Source organism: Plectropomus leopardus, chromosome 19, assembly GCF_026936395.1.
Source record: "Plectropomus leopardus strain MGB_pleo_1.0 chromosome 19, ASM2693639v1, whole genome shotgun sequence".
Lineage (NCBI taxonomy): Eukaryota > Metazoa > Chordata > Actinopteri > Perciformes > Serranidae > Plectropomus > Plectropomus leopardus.
In genome coordinates this window covers 22,264,091-22,283,277 of record NC_142194.1, presented here as the reverse complement: position 1 = coordinate 22,283,277, position 19,187 = coordinate 22,264,091, and the positions used below count along the sequence as shown (strand labels likewise).

The window sequence follows — 19,187 nt, the reverse complement described above, 5'->3', positions numbered from 1 at the left end:
AAGGCGTGTCGATCCAAAGTAAGACCTCAGCAGCATTATCAGCATACCTGGACCTTCTCACTGTGTTGTTTTACCACTCAGTACAACAAAGTGAGATCAGTGTTGGGGGCAGGCGTGCACAGGCAAATGCTTCTGCACAACAGCAGGAAGAACAGATCACACATAACTTTGACCTCGTGAGAGCTGCATCAGGTTTGGATAGACGGAGAGTAGATGGCTTTGTTTGGGAGGATTATCTGACTACACGGCAGGTAATGGGGCTTTGGGAACATGTTTGCCATAGCTAAGAGTTTAAATAGATTTTTAGCTACACTGTATTCTATGTGTTGAGTTTTATTGTGGAAGTTTTTGCTTTGGTTCACCCTGTCTTAAAAACTGCTACATGTTATGATACAACTGACTGATTATGCAGTTTCTTTATGTCGGTTTTGACATATGTTAAAGTAATATTTAGGCAGTTAACTGTTGCTGTAATGACAGATTTGCTCCTGGTATTGTTCCTCGTTTTAATTTGAGTTGTAAAACTTGGGCGGAGTTGAACTTTTATGGCTTTTATATTGACAGTTCTGAGCGGAAGTGCTGTCACATATTCTCGCTGAAAGTCCGTCAAAAGCTGAAAAGGTGAGACAAAATACAAAACAAAAGTCATCAGAAAATAATTATCTTCAAAGACAAGACACAAATATGTCCGAGCTACACTATAAAGTACAGAGTATTGTTGTGTTTTAACTTGAACTTACTTAATCGTCTTTTTAATCGTCTTGGTATAATAATATGATTTAGTGGTTGCAAAAACGTCGTCTATAACACTAATAGATCCATGCTATAACGCATAATTAATCGAGTCGAGTTAGCATGAAAGTCTTTGATTTCCGGGTTACTCTTTCAAAATAAAACTAAGCAATCAAGCGTGTGTTATTTAACAGTTCAGAGAAATGTAACAACAATGTAACAAATGTAACAAGAAATGAAACCCTAGCCGTCTCAGCCATGATCTCAGCAATGTTGAATGTAGTTTTACAAAAATAATCAGTTTGAAACAAAATAGTATCTTATGGAGGACCACTAGTTTCACAAAAATGGGAGTGAAGCAATTAATTAATAAAAAAAATGTGCAATTGAAACCTGAGCAATATTGGTTCTATTTCTCTCAAAAAATATGGGGAAGCTACAAGTTATGTTGCAAGAAAATTACCCGAAATTTAGCTAAATAAATACATTTTAAAAAGTATTTAAAAATGCAATTTAAAAAACATAACTGGATTCACAAACTGAATTAAGAATATAGATTTTAATCAGGCATTTTCAAAGGCAATTTCCTTTCCCATTTGCTTTTTCCTTGTCCTCATGCAAATGTGCATTAAAACATCAACTAATAAATTAATTGGTGGTTTAGTCTATTATTTTATGGATTCATAGATTAATTTACAAACAAAGTTATTAATGTCTATTTTATTGCACAATAAGTTAATAATGAATTACTACTATATTGTAATATTTGCAGTCCTCCATAGCAGCTGTGAACTGTATCATATTTAAAACTGTGCTTAAATTTCCTGTTGTCAAAACAGTCCCAGACTAAGAGACTGCGATGTCAGCCTATATGTATAAACTTTAAAATGAATGTTACAATATTTGCCATTTGTGAAGTAGAAGTACCACTGCTGTGTGTAATTCTAATGTCATGCTTTCCTCTGTCACCTCTCTGTTTAGGCTGGTGGATGAACACCAACAGCGTCCAGATGGGAGCTTTTACTGTGGTGGGGTATATCCTCTACAGATTCTCACAGAGTAAGTCACTCAATGAGACACACATTCATACTAATTTAGAAAAACAGGAAGTTTCCCTGACATAAAAGCATTTGTCCCTCTGATTGACTGACCTGCTCCCCTCAGAGATAGTAAGTCCTGGAGATAGAGTGCACAGGGAATTTAAAACAGATTAAACTTGCTTAAACTAATCAAAAATGGCTTTGATGTGATCAGACATCCCTGATGATTTTATCAAGGGTTTATGGTAGCTAACTAAAGAGGGTGACCCTCAACCCGCAAGTATAGAGAAGACTGATTTACAACTCCAGTTCCAAAAAGGTTGGGACACTATGTAAAACTTTATTAAAAACAGAATGTAATGGCTTACATTTAATTGAATGCAGTACAAAGACAAGACATTTAGTGCTTAGAGTGATAACCTTTATTGTTTATATGTAAATATACACTCATTATGAAAAAAAGGCCACTAGCACGTTCCTAAAACGTTGGGACAAGAGCCACAAAAAAACTGGGGAAGTTACTTATTGTTCAAAAACACCAGTTTGGAACATTTCACAGGTAAATGGGTTAAAAGCTTAAAGTGTGATGACTGGGTTAGAAAGACGCATCTTTGAAAGGCTCAGCTGTTCACCAGCAAGAACAATGCAATTCTCACCACTTTGTGAAAAACTGTGTGGACAAACAGTCCAACAGTTAAAGAACAAAGTTTTTCAAAGCATAGTTGCAAGGAATCTACCAATTTCACCATCTGCAATCCATACTATCATGGAAAGATTCAGAAAACATGGAGATATCTCTGAAGGGGGTAAGGCTGAAAACCAAAATCGGATGCAGGTGACCTTTGACCCCTCAGGCTGCGCTGGATAAATAACCAACATGACTGTATAAAGGATATCACTAAATTGGCTCAGGAACACTTTGGAAGTCCATTATCAGTAAACACAGTTCATCACAAAGTGAAAGCCATATATCAAAATCATCCAGAAACACCACCGACTTTTCTGAGCCCAAGCTCATCTGAGATGCACTGATACAAAGTGTAAAAGTGTGCTGTGGTCTGAAGAGTCCACATTTCAAATTTTTATTGGAAATCATAGACGGTGTGTCCTCGAGCTAAAGAGTAAAAAGGACCATCCAGAATGTTACCATTCTAAAGTCCAAAGCCAGCATCTGTGATGAAATGTTTGTGCCTGTGGCATCATGGGTAACGTCACATCTGTAAAGGCACCATGAATGCTGAAAGGTATACACAGGTTTTGGAGCAACATATGCTGCCATCCAGATGACGTCTTTCTCAGGGACGTCCCTGCTTATTCTAGCAAGACATTGAGACGCATTTTGCATGTCTTCCAACAACGTGGCTTCAAAGTAAAAGAGTGCAGCTACTAGACTGACCTGTCTGCAGTCCAGACCAGTCTTCCACTGAACATGTGTGGAGCGAAAGAATTTCACTTTCAAAACTTCAGCAATTAGTTTCTTCAGTTCCCAAACACTTACTGAGTGTTGATGAAAGAAACGGAGATGTCACACAGAGGTAAACATGCTGAGGATGAGTGTATATTTACAAAAAACGAATGAGTTAATCATTTTGAACACTAAATATCTTGCCTCTGTACTGTATTAATTTAAATATAGCTCAAAATGATTTGCAAACCATTGCATGCAGTTTTTATTTATGTTTTGCACAGCCCCCAAACTTTTTCTGGCATTGGGTTTGCACAACAGACCTGTGCACATTTGTTTACTGATCAGAAACCCAAGTCTCTAAAGGATAAAGCAGCTTTGTATTTCTCTAATGGTCAGCAAATCCTACAAAACAACCAACTAATCAATGATGACCCCTGCTACTTTTTTGTTTCCCCTGCAACACTCCCAGCTCTGATCCGATGGCCGATTCGTCTTTTCTGCTCTGTAACTGGTGAGTTCAGTCAGAGAGAAACATCAGAGGTTACTTTGTTCTCCCTTTCACGGTCTGATTTTAACTGACAGTGCACAAGACTACCGTGATGAAATACAATCACCACAATATTAATGTGTGTTCTGCCTCAGGTCTGTCAGCTCTTTGGAGCTGGGTGAGCCGCCTGGTGGGAACCCTTCGTGGTACGAAATAAACAAATTCCTGAAACAAAAATGTTTCACCTATGGATTCAGAAAAAGTCATAAGCTAACTTCTTTGATTTATGTTTCAGTAATAAAGAGCCTGTGTAAATGGCTGGCTGCAATTTGGCGCTTTTTTGCAGGTGAGTGCTGTCCGCATATGTGTTTGTTCTTCATTGCTTCAAATTGACTTTTTAAGTGAAGGTTAACAGGTCAGAAGAAGTTCACAAACTCAGTACACATGACAGCAATTTAGTATCTGAACAGAGTGGGGCTATTTTAGCAATTGAGCTACATAATAATTATAGGCTTATAATCAAGGAGCTGATTTATCATCTGCTGTTCCATCAGCATCTTCCTCCAAGCTTCAGTGGCTGGTTGCTGTCATCACAGGTTAGTTGACCTTGTTTATTTCTTTTAATGCATTTTGGGGATTTTCTGCTTTATCCTTGTTTGTTCTGGTGACAGTGGCACCCCCAGAAATGTTTTATACAGGGAGGCCACTGAAAGTCTAGGGGAGGCACACCAAAACCAAAAGTCATAACTCCATATAAGGAAATTGATGAAAACTGATATATTTTGGTTTCTTATTCACAGTTATAGAAATTATCATATGCTGTCAATCGACTTATACCAAGGCAGTTAAAATTTTGAGTTCCACAACGATCCTGTTTTAACATGTTATGTATCTACATGTTACGCGATTCATCGTTCTTCAAACAGGCTACTTAAAAAAGTCTACATACACAGCTTTAATGTGAAGGAGTGCATTCATTGTAAAAGCCCAGACACACCAAAGCGACATCGAAGAACTAGCAGCTACAAAAGCCAAGTTGCATATAATCATGCTGCAAAGACTGCAACCAATGGCCAGCCAGCATGTACGCTCTGCATCTGCGTGAGAGGAATTAAATCTCCATACCAGCAGACGGCATTGTCTGTAATCGTGATTCAAAAAGGAAAACAGGAAGACCAGCATGATGCTAGTTAGCCAGTTAGCACAAGGTGACCAGATTTGAGAAGTGACAACTGGGGATGTTTCCAGTTTGGGGGTTAACATCATTAAAACATTTTTTTAGTTAACATCTGTGGAATTTAACAAGGAGGACAATTCTGGTTTCATTTTCAATTTATTGCCTTTTTTATTGTTTACATTCTCTTCAAATGTAAATATGTTGTATATATTTTTATACTTTTTTCTGTGTATGTAGCATGGATGAGGCTACAACTACAACCAGGAATGGAGTCAAATGACTTCAAAGAGACGCAAATGAATACAAAGAGGCATAAAATAACGCCTAATAATAATAAGGCATAAAAATAAGCAAAACAACACCAACTGAAGATGGAAAAAACATAAAAAATCTCAAAGAGACACAAAATAACATATATAATATATATATAATTAGCTGATTATGTGCACCTAACTTCACCTGTGCCCATTGGCCAACAGCCCTGAGTCTCCTCAAATGATCCACAAGCAGATGTGGAGGGTGGGCTCGAGAGCGAGCCTCTCGCCAGTTGTGGTGAGTGTAGTGGCAAATATGTTTGTGTAAGTTGGGAAGAAGCATGTGTGGTCATGAAAACAAGTGATTAATGGTGGCCTATAAACTCAATTACATTTGGAGAGAGAAGACCTCGGTCATTGGTGGGTTTTTCGAGAAAATTGGAATAGATGAAGGGCATGTTGCAACTTATTTGTCGATGAAAGGATCCCTGACTCTGTATCCCAGCATTCCCGTGGATCCTTAAATAGTCTTGAGAGGCATTGGGTTCATTCATCTAAAAATAAGGCTTAAAATGGTATTAAATAGACTTAAATCAATCTTTCAAAAATCTTAAAAAATGCTCAGACATAGAAAGTAGGACTTTATGTATCTTTTTTTGATGTTGCAATGTAAGATCTCAAAATAATTGGTGACATTCTTTTTGTTGTTGTTGTTAAATAATATATTAAATTCCTTTTCATAAACTTATGATGGGAATCCAAGCAGTGGAATCTTACATGCAGAGGGAGAAACACAAAAACAAATGCCAAAAATGCCAAGATATTTCCAGCTGTTGGTAAACCAAATAGAAGCTTTTATGATGATATAAAATGTTCATCATTTTCCATGTGTTGAACTCCAAAAAGGGTTGTTCTTTCCAACATTTGACATAGATAATCTAACTCTCTTACTGGACAAAAAAATAGCATTTTTTATGTTATAATAAAACATTTGCGCAAATTAACATTTTCCTTCTTCAATTTTGGTTAGTAGAAAAAGAAAGATTTTGAGATTATTTTTTTTTAAGTCTTAAAAAGTCTTAAATCTACCTTGCCATAAGCTGCAGGAGCCCTGCTGTACCCAGTCAGTCTGTATCAGAGTCGGGTTCACACGGGTACTAAGCCGCACACTATCGGGGAAACAATTTGTTTACTTTGTGGTTCTTTGTGTGGATCAGGACGCGGCTCAGGCGATCCAAGCCACCCTGGAGCTGTTTGGTGACAGCGTTGCGGGTCACATCATCCCAGTGTTCACTCATGCTGACTGTCTGGGTCGAAGGCGTTCTTTGGATCAGCTGCTGGACTCCGGGGGTCTGAGGAGGGCTCTGTCTGTGTGCGAGCAGAGGCCGGAGCTGTTGGACAACAGGCCGGACTGCCCGGAGGCACAGAGTGTGACGCGCAGGCAGCTGGCGGGACGTGTGATGGAGATGAAGACGCTGAGGGGGCATTTTGTCCACGAGATGCAGCGGAGGGAGGAGCGCATGAAGGAGGAGCTGCTGGCTGACATGAGCTCTGCACTGGCTGCAAAACTGGGACACTAAGAGACTGAGAGATGGTGTGTGTGTGTGTGTGTGTGTGTGTGTGTGTGTGTGTGTGTGTGTGTGTGTGTGTGTGTGTGTGTGTGTGAGTGTGAGATAGAGCAGTGAAAAAATAAAAGAGCAGGATTCATTCAAGTGTTAAACATGCAATTTTGACTTTAAGTGTGAGGGTGATTCTGTGCCTGAGGTATTTCCGTCACTCTGCTGGTTCACCACTGTCCAAATGAATTTACTACCGCTGGCCGGCTTTTGGTTTTCAACATGCCGCAGATGCTTTTGGTTAGTTTTTATGCCCACACACACTTAATTTTCCTATTTTGATGTGTTGTAATTCTTCAATGTCTTTCGTGTAGGCCTTCGCCTCGTGTTTTTTCTCTCTCTGCTGTGGTGTTTGGCCCTCTCCTCTCTTTCATAATTTATGGGAGATATCAAACTTTAAAGATGATCGGGGAAAATAAACTGAAGTCACAGTGGGACTCAAGTTCAGCAGTAATGTTCAATGTATTCTGTGCTTTCTCCAGAGCCTGTTGAATCAGCATTTAGACCAGCATATTAACAATAACTTAACCCTTTGTACCTGGGCAAATTGGCTTGATTTCTTTCATTATAAAGGGAAGAAGGCAATGAGCAATGAAAGAGGAAATGAGTAAAAAGTTAAAAAACAAACAAACCAAACAACCTTAAAATTTAAAAAACACACACACACACACACACACACACACACACAAGGAAATGACTTGAAGTGCTTTTTTTTAACATGCAAGGGCGACAAGCAGTTTAACAAGAAATGGCTCAAAGATTTGCAGAGGATTACAAAATAGAAACTTTAACCTAAAAATAACAAGAAAAGTACAAAAATTAGCAGCTAAAGAACCAGATAGCTGTCAGTTGCTGGGGACTTAAACAAGCCAAAGGAGAGTGAATATTGCAGGGGCAGAGCAGAGGGTGGCTTCAGGGGCCCCAGCCCCAAATGTTTTCTTAAAATGTCTTAATCTATGTTAATAACCAAATTAATCTAGGGTTCCCATGGTCATCGAAAATCTGAAAAAAGCCATGGAATTTCACAATCACATTTTCATGGCCTGGAAAAGTCATTGACTTTCTAAAAAACCATGGAAGGTTTGGGAAAAGTCATGGAATTTCTATGTATCTGCCAGATACCTGGAATTATGTTTGAATAGATTTTTTTTTTTAAGAAATGCCATTCAAGTGGGGCAAGAAAAGCATTTTTGTATTATTAAAAAGTCTTGGAAAAGTTTTTAAATTTTTAAATGTATGGGAACCCTGTATCTGATATAAGTGTTCTTCTATAGGCTTAATATTCAATTCAGAGTATTGAGGACCTGCTGCCGAAAACACTATGGGATGGATTCAAATTTTTGCAGATTTGTCAGCTAAACAGTCATTTGCAAACTTTACTCTGGCATCGTAAAACAAAAATAGGTTTAAAAAAATGAGTGATGGTCTTTACATAAAATTCCACCCCGACCCATGTTATGCCAACATGTCAACATTTTTTACAACAATTTTTGCCTCTTTTTAGGTTGCAGAAGTGCAAAGTCGTCCTCAGCATATTTCAGGGTTTAAGAATGATGACAGTCAAAATAGACATAGCCCTCTGACTGCCATCATGTTTTCCCCAAATTATGTATGGATTTTTAGGCAAAGATCAGAAATGGCTTGAAAATAGTGCATATAGCTGCCATAAATGGGAAAAACTATCCTTGGTGGAGCATGACCCTGGACCTATTCAGGTTTGAGCTGAGCCCCAAATGTTTATGATGTCTGGCTCCGCCCCTGCAATATTTGATTTATGTTCATTAAGTGGCCAAAATTAATGCTATTGTGTCTGCTGGATGTTTAGGGGACTGTTTGCTAAAGCGCTTACCACAACAACTTTATAAAGTGAAAAGATTTTGTATTTACAGCTAAGTCGTGTCAGTATGTGTCAACATTTATGAATCACATCTGTTAAGACTTTAATTCTATCAAACCCAATTTTTCAGTATTTGTGGCGGATATTTCTTCAGCGATGGCCTTTCTATGTACCACTTTCATTTCTTCTTCATACAGTAGTTTAAGTGTCTGGTCAAATCTAAAAATGCACGCTATGCACAAGGGATTCACAGGAAACAATAGATTCACACACAGTGGACATGATGGGGAACTCAAAAACTGCTACCAGGGTATGCTTTAAATAATGATATTGTTGATGGTCTTTTTTTGGTCTGTTTTATTGGAACAATGTGACACAAAAAGTTGCATCTGCCAATAAAATGGTTAAAATGGCATTGCATTTGGTAAAGAGCATATTATGACTCGAAACTCAAAGTTAAGGGCTTGGAACTGGTCTTGGGACTTGTCAGCCTTGATTTAGGACTTAACCTGGGACTTGAGTGCAAAGACTTGAGGCTTACTTGAGAGATGTAAAACATTGACCTGGTTCCATCCTGTAAAATTGCAACGCAAAACCAAAACAATAAACTAAGGGACTGTTTGTTATTTTGCCAATAAAGATAAATGGCAAAATCTGCCCCAGTTATCAGCCAGGCCGATAATCTGTGGACCTCTACTTAACAACATATTTTTGCATAGAACTATAACAGAGAACCATTACAAGTTATAAAAGTGACTCTTTAGGTAATCTGCAGAGGTTTGGTTTTCTTGGTAATCTTAACAAAAAGTGTCCCACATTACCTGACTTCGCCCTAGAAATTTTTTTTTTAAAATGACTTGTACATCACTACTGCATTTATTTACTTATTTTTAAACATGCTCACTATTAAGTAGTGAGAATGAAGTGTAAACTCCGGCGTTTGGCAGTCTCCGGGGAGGGAGCGCTCCTCTGTGTGTGTGCGCACTGACGCAGGCGGTGACAGCAACATGGAGCCAGAGAGACGCTACTGCGCATGCCCGAGTCTGCACGGACAGAGAGCGAGAGAGAGAGACAGCGAGAGAGAGAAAGAGAGAGATCCAGGGGAAAAACTGGCTAAGACAAAGAACTAAGGACCCTTGAGGGACACAGGAGGGACTATATTCAGTTTTTACACCGGTTTATGATCGTCCTCGTGCGTGTGAAGCGGCCAGGTAAGTGTTCGCTGAGAGAAAACGAAGTTATAAAGACGTAAAGGAAGCGTTGTGTTTGCTGTAGACACAGGAGTCACGTAGAGCAGACTCAAGATTATCGCCAGATACCTCTTACTATCGTGGATTAATTACATCTGGATATGTATGTTTTCAGAGTGAAACACCCCTTTAGTGGAGTGTAAGCTCTCTAATGTGTGTGTCTGGTGTTGTTCGGGCTGCTAGCTTACTGAACAGGCTGCTTCCTCTATCCACACCAAGCTCCTGGAAATGTTTACCTTCTGCTCATTTTGGGCTCTGCTGACCAGGAGGGGATGGGAGCAACATATAATGTCACCTGAGCTGTATATCACCACCAGCAACACATTCAGCGTTGCTTTAAAGTGTTGTTTGGCTGCTGTTCACATTAAAGGTCCTATACTGTAAAAAGGGAGATTTCTTCTTTGATGTAAAGCAGGTAAGGGGGCTACACAAAAACCGTGAAAGTCTCAAAACAATCAGTCCACAGAGAAATGCACACAGCCTGAATTCAAAAAACTGTGCCTTCAAACGAGTCATCAGGACTACCGTAAATTTGTGATGTCACAAAATACTATGTCGGCTGTTTTAAACCGTGGATCTGAGACTTGCAGCATTAAAGACAGGGCCTCGTTTATTCCTGAGGAAGTTGCTCAGTGGCACATTAAACTAAAAAAGATCAACATATGTGCAGTGGTGATGCTTGCCATAGGCGATACAGGTGACCGCCATCACAAAGGGGAGGTAAAATTACGCCAAGGCAAAAAAGTTCTCAGTCCTCACAGTCAGTACGTTTACACAGTGTTAGAAGAAGTCCAGTTATCATGTTAGTCTGAGTAAAACTGGACTTTTAAATGCATGTGAATATGTTGGTCTGATTGAAATCATACAAAATCGCATTTCTTGATGTCAGAAGAACACACCCGGATAATGTGGTTGGTCATCGAACTACTCTGTATACGCCTCAAAGAGACTTGAGATGGCCTGGGCGTCCTGCGCATACTTCATTGTCTCCTTGCCGTGCTTTAATGCAGAAGTCTATCAGCATAAATCCGTGGAAGAAAGCAGAGAAATAAAAAAGACAGTAGTTTGACTTAACTGTGCATGTTAACATGCTGACCTAGCAATGCGCATTATAAACTTTGATGGGTAACGTCATAGCTATAGTTGAGTCAAGTGGACAACAGACAAGTGTATGTGAAAGGAAAGAACATGGAAAAAGCAACAAAGTCATGGCATAACCAGCCAGGGTGGAGCTAGTTAACGTTAACTGTCAGCAGCATGTGGACCTACCAGCAGACCGAGGTAACATTGAGTTACATTGTGATGCAGTCAGGCTCTATTCAGTAAAAATGAGTATTGGACAAAGGCAAATTATAACAATCTTGTAAAAATGTGTTTTTTAGTGAGGAATGTGGATAAATACAGATGTTCAAAGGAGAACTTTGTTGATGCTTTCACGGAAATACAAAACAGATATTAGAGAGTGTATTACGATATTACATATAGTAAAAGAATGTTGAAGCAGTTTTTTTAAAAATATGTTTTTCATGTGAAAGGTTATATTACAGCTTGTTTGATGAATGTGTGTCATTAAATTTGTGTTCATTATAAGGTAACGCAGTAGGGTGCCAATGGCACCAAATGTGCTAGAACCGCCTCTGTTTACGCAGTATGAAACTATACGAATGATCGGCGCTGCATCCACATGATTGGGCCCATAGATCAAGCACACTAGAGACTTACAGCTGCCAAGCACAGCAAAGACTGGCCAAGTGGCTGATTTCAGGTTCAGCGCTCCACTAACTTGAATGGGGATACAATTATTTAATCTCAAGCAGGGGTTGTGATGCTTCAAAAAATGTATACACTGATTTATAGCAGTCTCTTTTGCCATGAAAGTCAATCGGAAAAACTCTTTTTGGGTTCCATGGAATCACAGGACAGACTCTGGAAATTGCAGTACTACTGTTTTGCCACTATGAAAATTGGCGTCAATGCCTGGCACACTGAGAGCGCAGATGTTGAAGGCCCAGAATCACAGACCAATCATAGTAGACTGGGCTTTTTTAGGAGGGGTAGCTTAAAGAGACAGCTACCAAAACGGAGCGTTTCAGACAGAGTTAGGCAGGCAGCATGAGAAAAATCAAGTGTTTTTCAAACATTAAAGCAGGAAAACATGTTATAGTAGAAACGCAAAATAAAAGTATAAACCTGAAAATAAGCATTATATGGGACCTTTAAGTAATTTTAAGATGTCTTTTTGCACGTTGCTTACTTGGTGGTGGATTTCTATTTATTTAAAATGACTAAATCATAAATTAAAATAGAATTTCTCATTCTGTTTTCTTTTTCAGTCATCAAATCCCCGTTCCAGTGCTTCATGGTCGGCCGGCTTGTGATGGAAAGAACTGCAAAGCTATAGGTTTGTTGACTGAATGGAAAGAGTTGTTGACTCACTCAGAAGATGGAGGAAGTGGAAACAGTTTGACTGACGACACCGCTGTGGTGTTGTTGGGCGAGTGATCTTTCATTTGGGAGCATCTTTGTTCGCTGACACCTTGAGTTCCAATTTTTTTTTTTTTTACCCCCTCCTTGTTGACACTTTCTCCACATCCACTCTTTTGAGAGAGCAGGGATATCCCATATCCAAGCATCTGAGAGGTTGCCATGATGCAGATGTAGCGTCCTGCAGTTGTGGAGGTAGTGGTGGAGCTGGAGGAGGTGGCGGCGGCGGCAGAGGTGGTGGTGGCGGTGGTGGTGAACGTCCAGGGATGGGGAGCGCTCCGTATCCAGCCAGCGAGTGGAAGGGGAAGGGGCGAGGCGGCCTGCAGGAGCTGGGCTGCATGCGCTGGAAGGTCAGCAAGCAGAAAGGAAGTGGTGGAGGAGGAGGAGGGGAGGTGGTGGTGGGAGCGGACGAGAGGAGGTGCAGGGATCCCACAGACTCTCAGCAGCAGCAGGATCTCTCATCCTCCTCTTCCTCCCTCATCCCCCCTCTGCCTCCTCAACCATCTCTGACACCTCCAGCCATTTATCACGAGAAGCAGCGGCGGGAGCTGTGCGCCCTGCACGCGCTCAACAACGTCTTCCAGGACGGGACGGCCTTCAGTAGGGACACCTTGCAGGAGATATACCAGAGGTGGGACAGCTGGCTCACTTGTCTATATGAATATTTAGCCTGTGTGCATGAAATGTTGTGAATAATCTCTTATTATCGACTCGTTGCAGGCTTTCTCCCAGCACTCTGGTGACGCCTCACAAGAAGAGCATGCTGGGAAATGGGAACTATGATGTAAACGTCATTATGGCAGCGCTGCAGACCCGAGGGTTTGAGGCAGTTTGGTGGGATAAAAGAAGGTATTTCTGTTGTCTTTATTCTTGCACTATATAAAAAAGTATAAGGTAGTTAAAGGACAATAGTGGTTTCATTTATGTTTTAGATTTTCTTGTTCACATCAATTTCTGTTTCTGTTGTACCTGCAGTATTTTTTTTTGTTACCACTGTCCACATTGTTTCCCTAAATAGTCATTATGAGAGTCAGGTAGACAAGTATACAGTATATATTTTTGACATCTGAGCATTCAAAGGTCCAGTTTGTAGGACAGTGATACTCGGCGTACAGCCTATGGGCCAAATCTGGCCCCCGACCATTTTCTAATTCACAATAGAAATAAAGTCATTTACATCAGCTATTGTTTTTGTACTTAAAGTATACAGAAGATGCCAGAGTGCATGAACAGCATCAAAATAAAATTGTTTAACAAAAATCCTTGTGAAATGTCCTGAAATCCTAGAAATGTCAAAAAATCCTTGAAACATCCTAAAATCCTAGACAGGTCCTAAAATTTGAGTAATGTCCTAAAATCTTACAAATGTCCTAAAATCCCAGAAACTTCCTGAAATTCTCGAAATGTCCTAAAATAGTAGAAATGTTCTAAAATCTTTAATTCATGCTGTGTTATCTTGAGTTAGTGAAGAAAACCTTTTCAGTTTGCCAGCGTGGAAAATGTCAAACATAATGATTTATGATTAGTTGGGAACATGTTTAACAAAAATGAAAATGCACGTGTTTGGGAAGTACTGGTTTATACTAGATGAGTTGTGTGAGAGTTTAGAAACAGATGTTTTTATGTAGTTTTGTTGTTGCTTGACGTGATCCCCAAACAGTCGGTTCGTCAATATGATAGCCTTTTTCTGTGGCGACAGGGGAGGAATGTTAACTTTTCTTCACAAGTTCACTGTACTTGACTGATTTACACATGGTGTTTTTTGGGCAACGTATTTCTTTCAATCCTAAAGTGTAACAACATAACACATAAATGTTGTTAAAAGGCTCTGTGTCCTCCTCTGCACCCCGGCCTCCTAATCAGCAGGTCCTGAATGATCTCTGTGATTAGTCAGCTGCTCCATCAGTTGGCAAAGTCTAAGAGACACTTTTATCAGCATTCCTGCCTCCCTCATTAACAGACTTGCATGACTGTTGACAACAACAGCAGCCACAGACTCTCCTTTATCAGTAAAAGATAATGTTATCAGAAAAGCCATATTTTCTCTGTTTCAGGCTAAGCAAGAACAAAATCATAGCCATGGGAAAAAAACAGCTCTCTGCTGCTTTTTGATAAAACACATTGGTGATTAAACTGTAATTAGAGCCTTTACATCATTCTAAATACTCAGTATTGGTATGTTTGTCATCTAGCTTTTGACCTAGGACTGTTTGAATAATTCTCCTGGTATTGCATTCACATCCTTTTGGGAAACTAGAATAATCACTATCACTGGCAATGTACCCAAACACAGAGCGACCTCATGATAACACACAAACGGGTTTCCAGATTAAGGTCATTTTGATATCATAAAGTGTATAAAACTTATTTTAAACATACAAGTGTGCTAAAAAAAATGGTCAACAGTGATGCAAAGGTTTAGACTGCTTATATATGACAGAATAAAGCAGTGAAACTCCTAGAAATGTCCTAAAATCTGACAATCACCCTTAATTTATAGAAACATCGTTGAGTCCGATAATCATCCTAAAATCCTAGAAATGATCTAAAATACGAGAAACAACCCAAAATCCTAGAAATGTCCTAAAGTCCAAGAAACAACCTAAAATCCTACAAAGGTCCTGAACACTGAGAAACATCCTAAAATCCAACAAATGCCCTAAAATCTTTGAAATGTCCTAAAGTCTTAAAAATGTCCAAAAATCCAAGAAACATGTATGGGGCTGATGCACCTGTCCCCTGGTCTCCTGTCATTTTGCAAAAATGGGCCTCAAGCAACGCAAGTTTATTGTTCCTGGGATTAAAGAATTGCAAAAGCCCTCAAAACACTCAACATTACATATAGACAACATTTCCTGCCATAATAAATTGCTCTCTTCCTTCAGGGATGTCGGCAGCATCGAGCTGTCCAATGTGACGGGCTTCATTCTGAACGTGCCATCCAACCTGCGCTGGGGGCCTCTGCGGCTGCCGCTTAAACGACAGCACTGGATTGGAGTCAGAGAGGTGGGCGGAGTCTACTACAATCTGGACTCTAAGCTGCGCAGCCCGCAACCCATCGGCAACGTGGATGAACTCAGGTGGGAGGGACGGCATGTGTATGTTTATTTAGAATAGTGCATTGCAGTGTATTCATCTGTTTGAGTTGTTTTAGCAGCAGAGTGGCGATCTGATCATGGTGTTGGTCTGTATGTTTAACACTTTTGTCCAGAGCGAGACTGATTTTTTTCAATTATCGGCCAGATTGCTGTGAAACTTTACATTAATTCGGGTACTAAAATCCGTGACTTAATTAACACTCTCTGCACCTGTTTCAAAGTAAAAGCCTTGGATTTGTTCACAGCTGAAAGTGTTTTTTACTGTGAAGAAGCTGCAAGTGTTGAGTTTGCATTTACAGTACTTTAACACTGCAGCACAAATCATTACAGCTCCTAAATAAATGTCATAATTGTCAACTCCTAGAAATTTCCTAAAATCCTGGAAACATCCTAAAATTCTAGAAATGTTCTGAAATCCAAGAAACATCCTAAAATCTTGGAAACATGTATGTGGATGCTGCAACTGGCCCCCAAGCAAAGCAAGTTGAATATCCCTGAGTAAAAGTAACAAATTCTTCTTCAAAACTAAACATATTTCCTTTTTTTAACTGGCAGGTTCAGCAATTTTTTATTTATTTATTAATGTTTGGCAAATTTTATAGAAAACTGGAAAATTGTGGGTGATTTATTTTTATTTTTTGATTAAACAGGTTCTTTAAAAGTCACCAAAATAACACTGCTTATCATAGCCAGAAACTGTAAAAACAGAGATAATTGTTCGATTTTTACATTTCTGATGGTCCTTAAACACATCATATCGGACACTGAAATTATGTTTGAATAATATATCTTTGATAAACGTTGGGCAACAAAAAAATACGTCCTTTGGGTCCTTTAAAAGTCATGAAAAAGTTATGAAATTTCTTCCATGACTTTCCATGTGTGTAAACTCTGGGGATTGTATGTTAATGCTGTGTTTTTGCTGCCCCTCAGTGGCCAAAAAGAGAACTTGCAGCTCAAAAGCAGGTCTACTCTTTGAATTGTGACTCTGTGTGTTGTTGGGTTTTTATAAAAATTGATATAAAACTCTTGGTCTTCATGCTTGTCATCATAGTAACTTTCCTATTTTGCAAACTCCAGGAAGTTTCTCCGCCAGCAGCTACGAGGGAAGAACTGTGAACTCTTGTTGGTCGTCTCAGAGGAAGTAGAAGCGCACCAAACATGGCGGTCTGACAGCTAATGGTGAAACCAGCCGATCGCAGCTTCGACCAGGCCAACGGGCCAATCACAGGAGGAACGGGAGAGGAAGTAAAGTCGTGCACAGCCAATCAAATGGATGCACACCCGCAGATGTATTTTCCCCCCTTTACTGGGTTTTGTTTACACAGCCATTGCTGGACTCTTTACGTGAGAGGACGCAGAGCAATGAAGGAAGCAAACACTTAACAGGGAGAATCACAGTCCTTTACTCACAACACAGTTATGAAAAGTTATTATTCTGTTTCTGCTATTCTTGTTTTTATATATATTGACTATTTTTCAATGTCAGTTTTGATCCGTTTTCTTTTTACTGTTCGAGTTTCCAAAGTCGCGGAGTTCAGGCTTTACGAAAACGCTGTGTTTATCTGCTGCCTCCCTCGTCCCTGCTTTCAGTCATGATGTTCACTGATGTGTCTCTGTGTTTTTCGTGAATGTCTCGCTCTGTCTGTATCCTCCGTCTTTCACTTTCACCAAAGCGTGCCCTTTCTGGCCTCAGTCTGACTCCATCTCACTCCTCCTCTTGGCCCGTTTTTCATACATCACAGGTCAAAAAAAAATGATTTATCACGTTGCCAACTTTGTATTTCATCCCAAACACCTCTGGCGCAGTCTGACCTTGGACTGCACCAAGGCTGTGCCGACACAACCGTTTTATATGCAACAGAGCAATGCAACAGCCAGGCCAAGCACTCCCTCTAGTGGAGGTTTGCCTCCATTTCTGTAACAGCATCATTCAGCCCGTTTTCTGTAATTGTTCAAATGGTTACTTTCAAGTGATGGAGTGCTTCTCATCAAGTGAATAATGCAATATTAACAGTTGTCATCTCTCAACACAACTATACTGTATCGTGATGAAATATTTAACAAACTAGGATGATAAGAAAACTTGTTGTCTAAATTATTTATGAGATCAAATTTTAAAATGTTACAGAAATTGGCCATACACGACAGTTAATTTTTTTGACTTTGGAAAAAGCAGTCCGCCAAAACAAGAAGTTCAACTATCCAGCCTGTTCTGGAGCTTTTCACCACATCATAACAAATATGCCAAGAACTCTAATTTATCGTAGAAAACTGAATATCTATCTGTTAGACAGACAAAACAAGCTGAATAGCATTGTATGTTAAGCTCAAAAGCTCCAGAACAAGCGAATAAGAGATCTTTGAGTTTAGATTGAATTTATTGTTAAAAATCATCAAATCAATATAAAGAAATATTGTCGTATTAGTCCATGGCACTCAATTTCTTTTAGTTACACTAACGTTTTAGCTTAAAAAAAAAAAGAATGTCTGGACTGCCTTAAATTTTTAAGTTGACTGAATTTGAAAAGACAAGTTGAAGTATTACAGAATTACCTCAAAACTTTTCTTCTCAAATTCAGTAAACTTATTTTTTTTAGGCAACTGTCACACTAGCTTCTAAGTTCAAACACCCAGTTTTAATTAGTTCAGTTAGAGCCACAACCATTTCTTGCACAGTGGTTAAAAGATGCCACAAGGGACAATGCTTATTCACTGTTTTGTTTCATTTTCCTTTGGCGCCGCATTGGTCGCCACCACCACAGCAGCCCTCTGTAGCACACTAGCTGATGCAGGCCTCGTCCTCCTCCATAACAGATTATGTCAAACCTGCCAAACACAGCTCAGAGAGGACGTCACAGATCGTCCCATCAGGTCATATACAATCAGCAGGGGTCTCTAATGTGTGATAGCTCAGTCTGAGGAGAGGTTAGGTGGTTGGTTGCGCAAAAGGAAGTTTGAGAAAGAGTGGAGGCGGAGCACAGTGTGCCTGAGTAGAGAGCAATGTAGAAAATGTAGGAAGAAAAGTGAAAGTTGATTTAGCGACAAATGTCCGGTCAGAGGTGTTGTGGTCGACTATTATGACATGAGCCTTACGAGAGATTTTGTAGCTTTCAAATCAGCTTAATAGAAACTGTTAATACTACACATATTGTCTCTTAATGACAATATTGGCCTTAACTTGTTTACATTTAAAAAAAAAAATCTATTTGTTGCGCTGAAAGATTACGAGGGGCTGTGCAGTTTGATGCCATTTCAGGAGATTTATTCCAAAGCGCCGATTTATCGTAAAAATAGAGGAGAAGCTCATCAGATGTTATGTTTTCACTTTTGCAGCCAAGGGCTTTACGTTATTTTCAAGTGTTTGATTTTATAAAGATCGTGTGTTTTTTTTTCATTGGTGCATGTCTTATTTTTTTGGAATGACACTCTTTGATTCCAGCCCAAAGTGATATTATATCTAAGTAAACCTGCATCGAAACTTCAGAGAGGTTGTCATTAATTTGCTGAAAGTTTTGGACCCAATCACGTCATGACTTGTGTCTCACAGAAACATTCAACTTTTGTTGTTTTTTTTTTGCCATGACAATCCATTCAGCCCTTTCAGCATAAGGAATCCTGATTGTCACTGTATTTTTTTTTTTTTTTTTGCATAGAAATAAAATGCTTATAATGGCACTTTATGTATAAGCTACAGTGTACGTGTGTTAAATGGGTCATTATTTGCATGACATTATCATTGCTGCAGAGCTCCTAAAGTCCTGAAAGGTGATATTTTTTTATTTTGTCCACACAAGTAAATTA

At 39.4% G+C, this 19,187-nt stretch overlaps 2 protein-coding genes across 2 annotated transcripts; both read left to right on the top strand.

Moving 5' to 3' along the window:
* Positions 1-10: 10 nt before the first annotated feature.
* On the top strand, positions 11-7,156 carry LOC121958641 (uncharacterized). Its single transcript, XM_088070482.1, has 8 exons — positions 11-251; positions 565-621; positions 1,714-1,791; positions 3,641-3,691; positions 3,823-3,873; positions 3,963-4,013; positions 4,222-4,263; positions 6,176-7,156. The coding sequence occupies exons 3-8, from the start codon at positions 1,722-1,724 to the stop codon at positions 6,676-6,678; spliced, it is 768 nt and encodes a 255-aa protein (XP_087926608.1). The 5' UTR covers positions 11-251; positions 565-621; positions 1,714-1,721; the 3' UTR covers positions 6,679-7,156.
* A 2,429-nt stretch (positions 7,157-9,585) lies between these two features.
* Positions 9,586-19,079, top strand: josd1 (Josephin domain containing 1). Its single transcript, XM_042507713.2, has 5 exons — positions 9,586-9,762; positions 12,135-12,916; positions 13,006-13,134; positions 15,171-15,365; positions 16,464-19,079. Exons 2-5 carry the CDS (start codon positions 12,552-12,554, stop codon positions 16,561-16,563), a joined length of 789 nt encoding a protein of 262 aa, XP_042363647.1. The 5' UTR covers positions 9,586-9,762; positions 12,135-12,551; the 3' UTR covers positions 16,564-19,079.
* The last annotated feature ends 108 nt before the right edge of the window (positions 19,080-19,187 follow it).

Bases quoted from the DNA above. Each gene is read 5' to 3' on its own strand.
- LOC121958641 (XM_088070482.1), top strand. From the start codon at position 1,722: ATGAACACCAACAGCGTCCAGATGGGAGCTTTTACTGTGGTGGGGTAT. The intron at 3,692-3,822 runs GTGAGTTCAGTC...GTTCTGCCTCAG, and splicing joins TCTTTTCTGCTCTGTAACTG to GTCTGTCAGCTCTTTGGAGC. The intron at 4,264-6,175 runs GTTAGTTGACCT...AGTCTTAAAAAG, and splicing joins GCTGGTTGCTGTCATCACAG to TCTTAAATCTACCTTGCCAT.
- josd1 (XM_042507713.2), top strand. From the start codon at position 12,552: ATGGGGAGCGCTCCGTATCCAGCCAGCGAGTGGAAGGGGAAGGGGCGA. The intron at 12,917-13,005 runs GTGGGACAGCTG...GACTCGTTGCAG, and splicing joins TTGCAGGAGATATACCAGAG to GCTTTCTCCCAGCACTCTGG. The intron at 15,366-16,463 runs GTGGGAGGGACG...TGCAAACTCCAG, and splicing joins GGCAACGTGGATGAACTCAG to GAAGTTTCTCCGCCAGCAGC.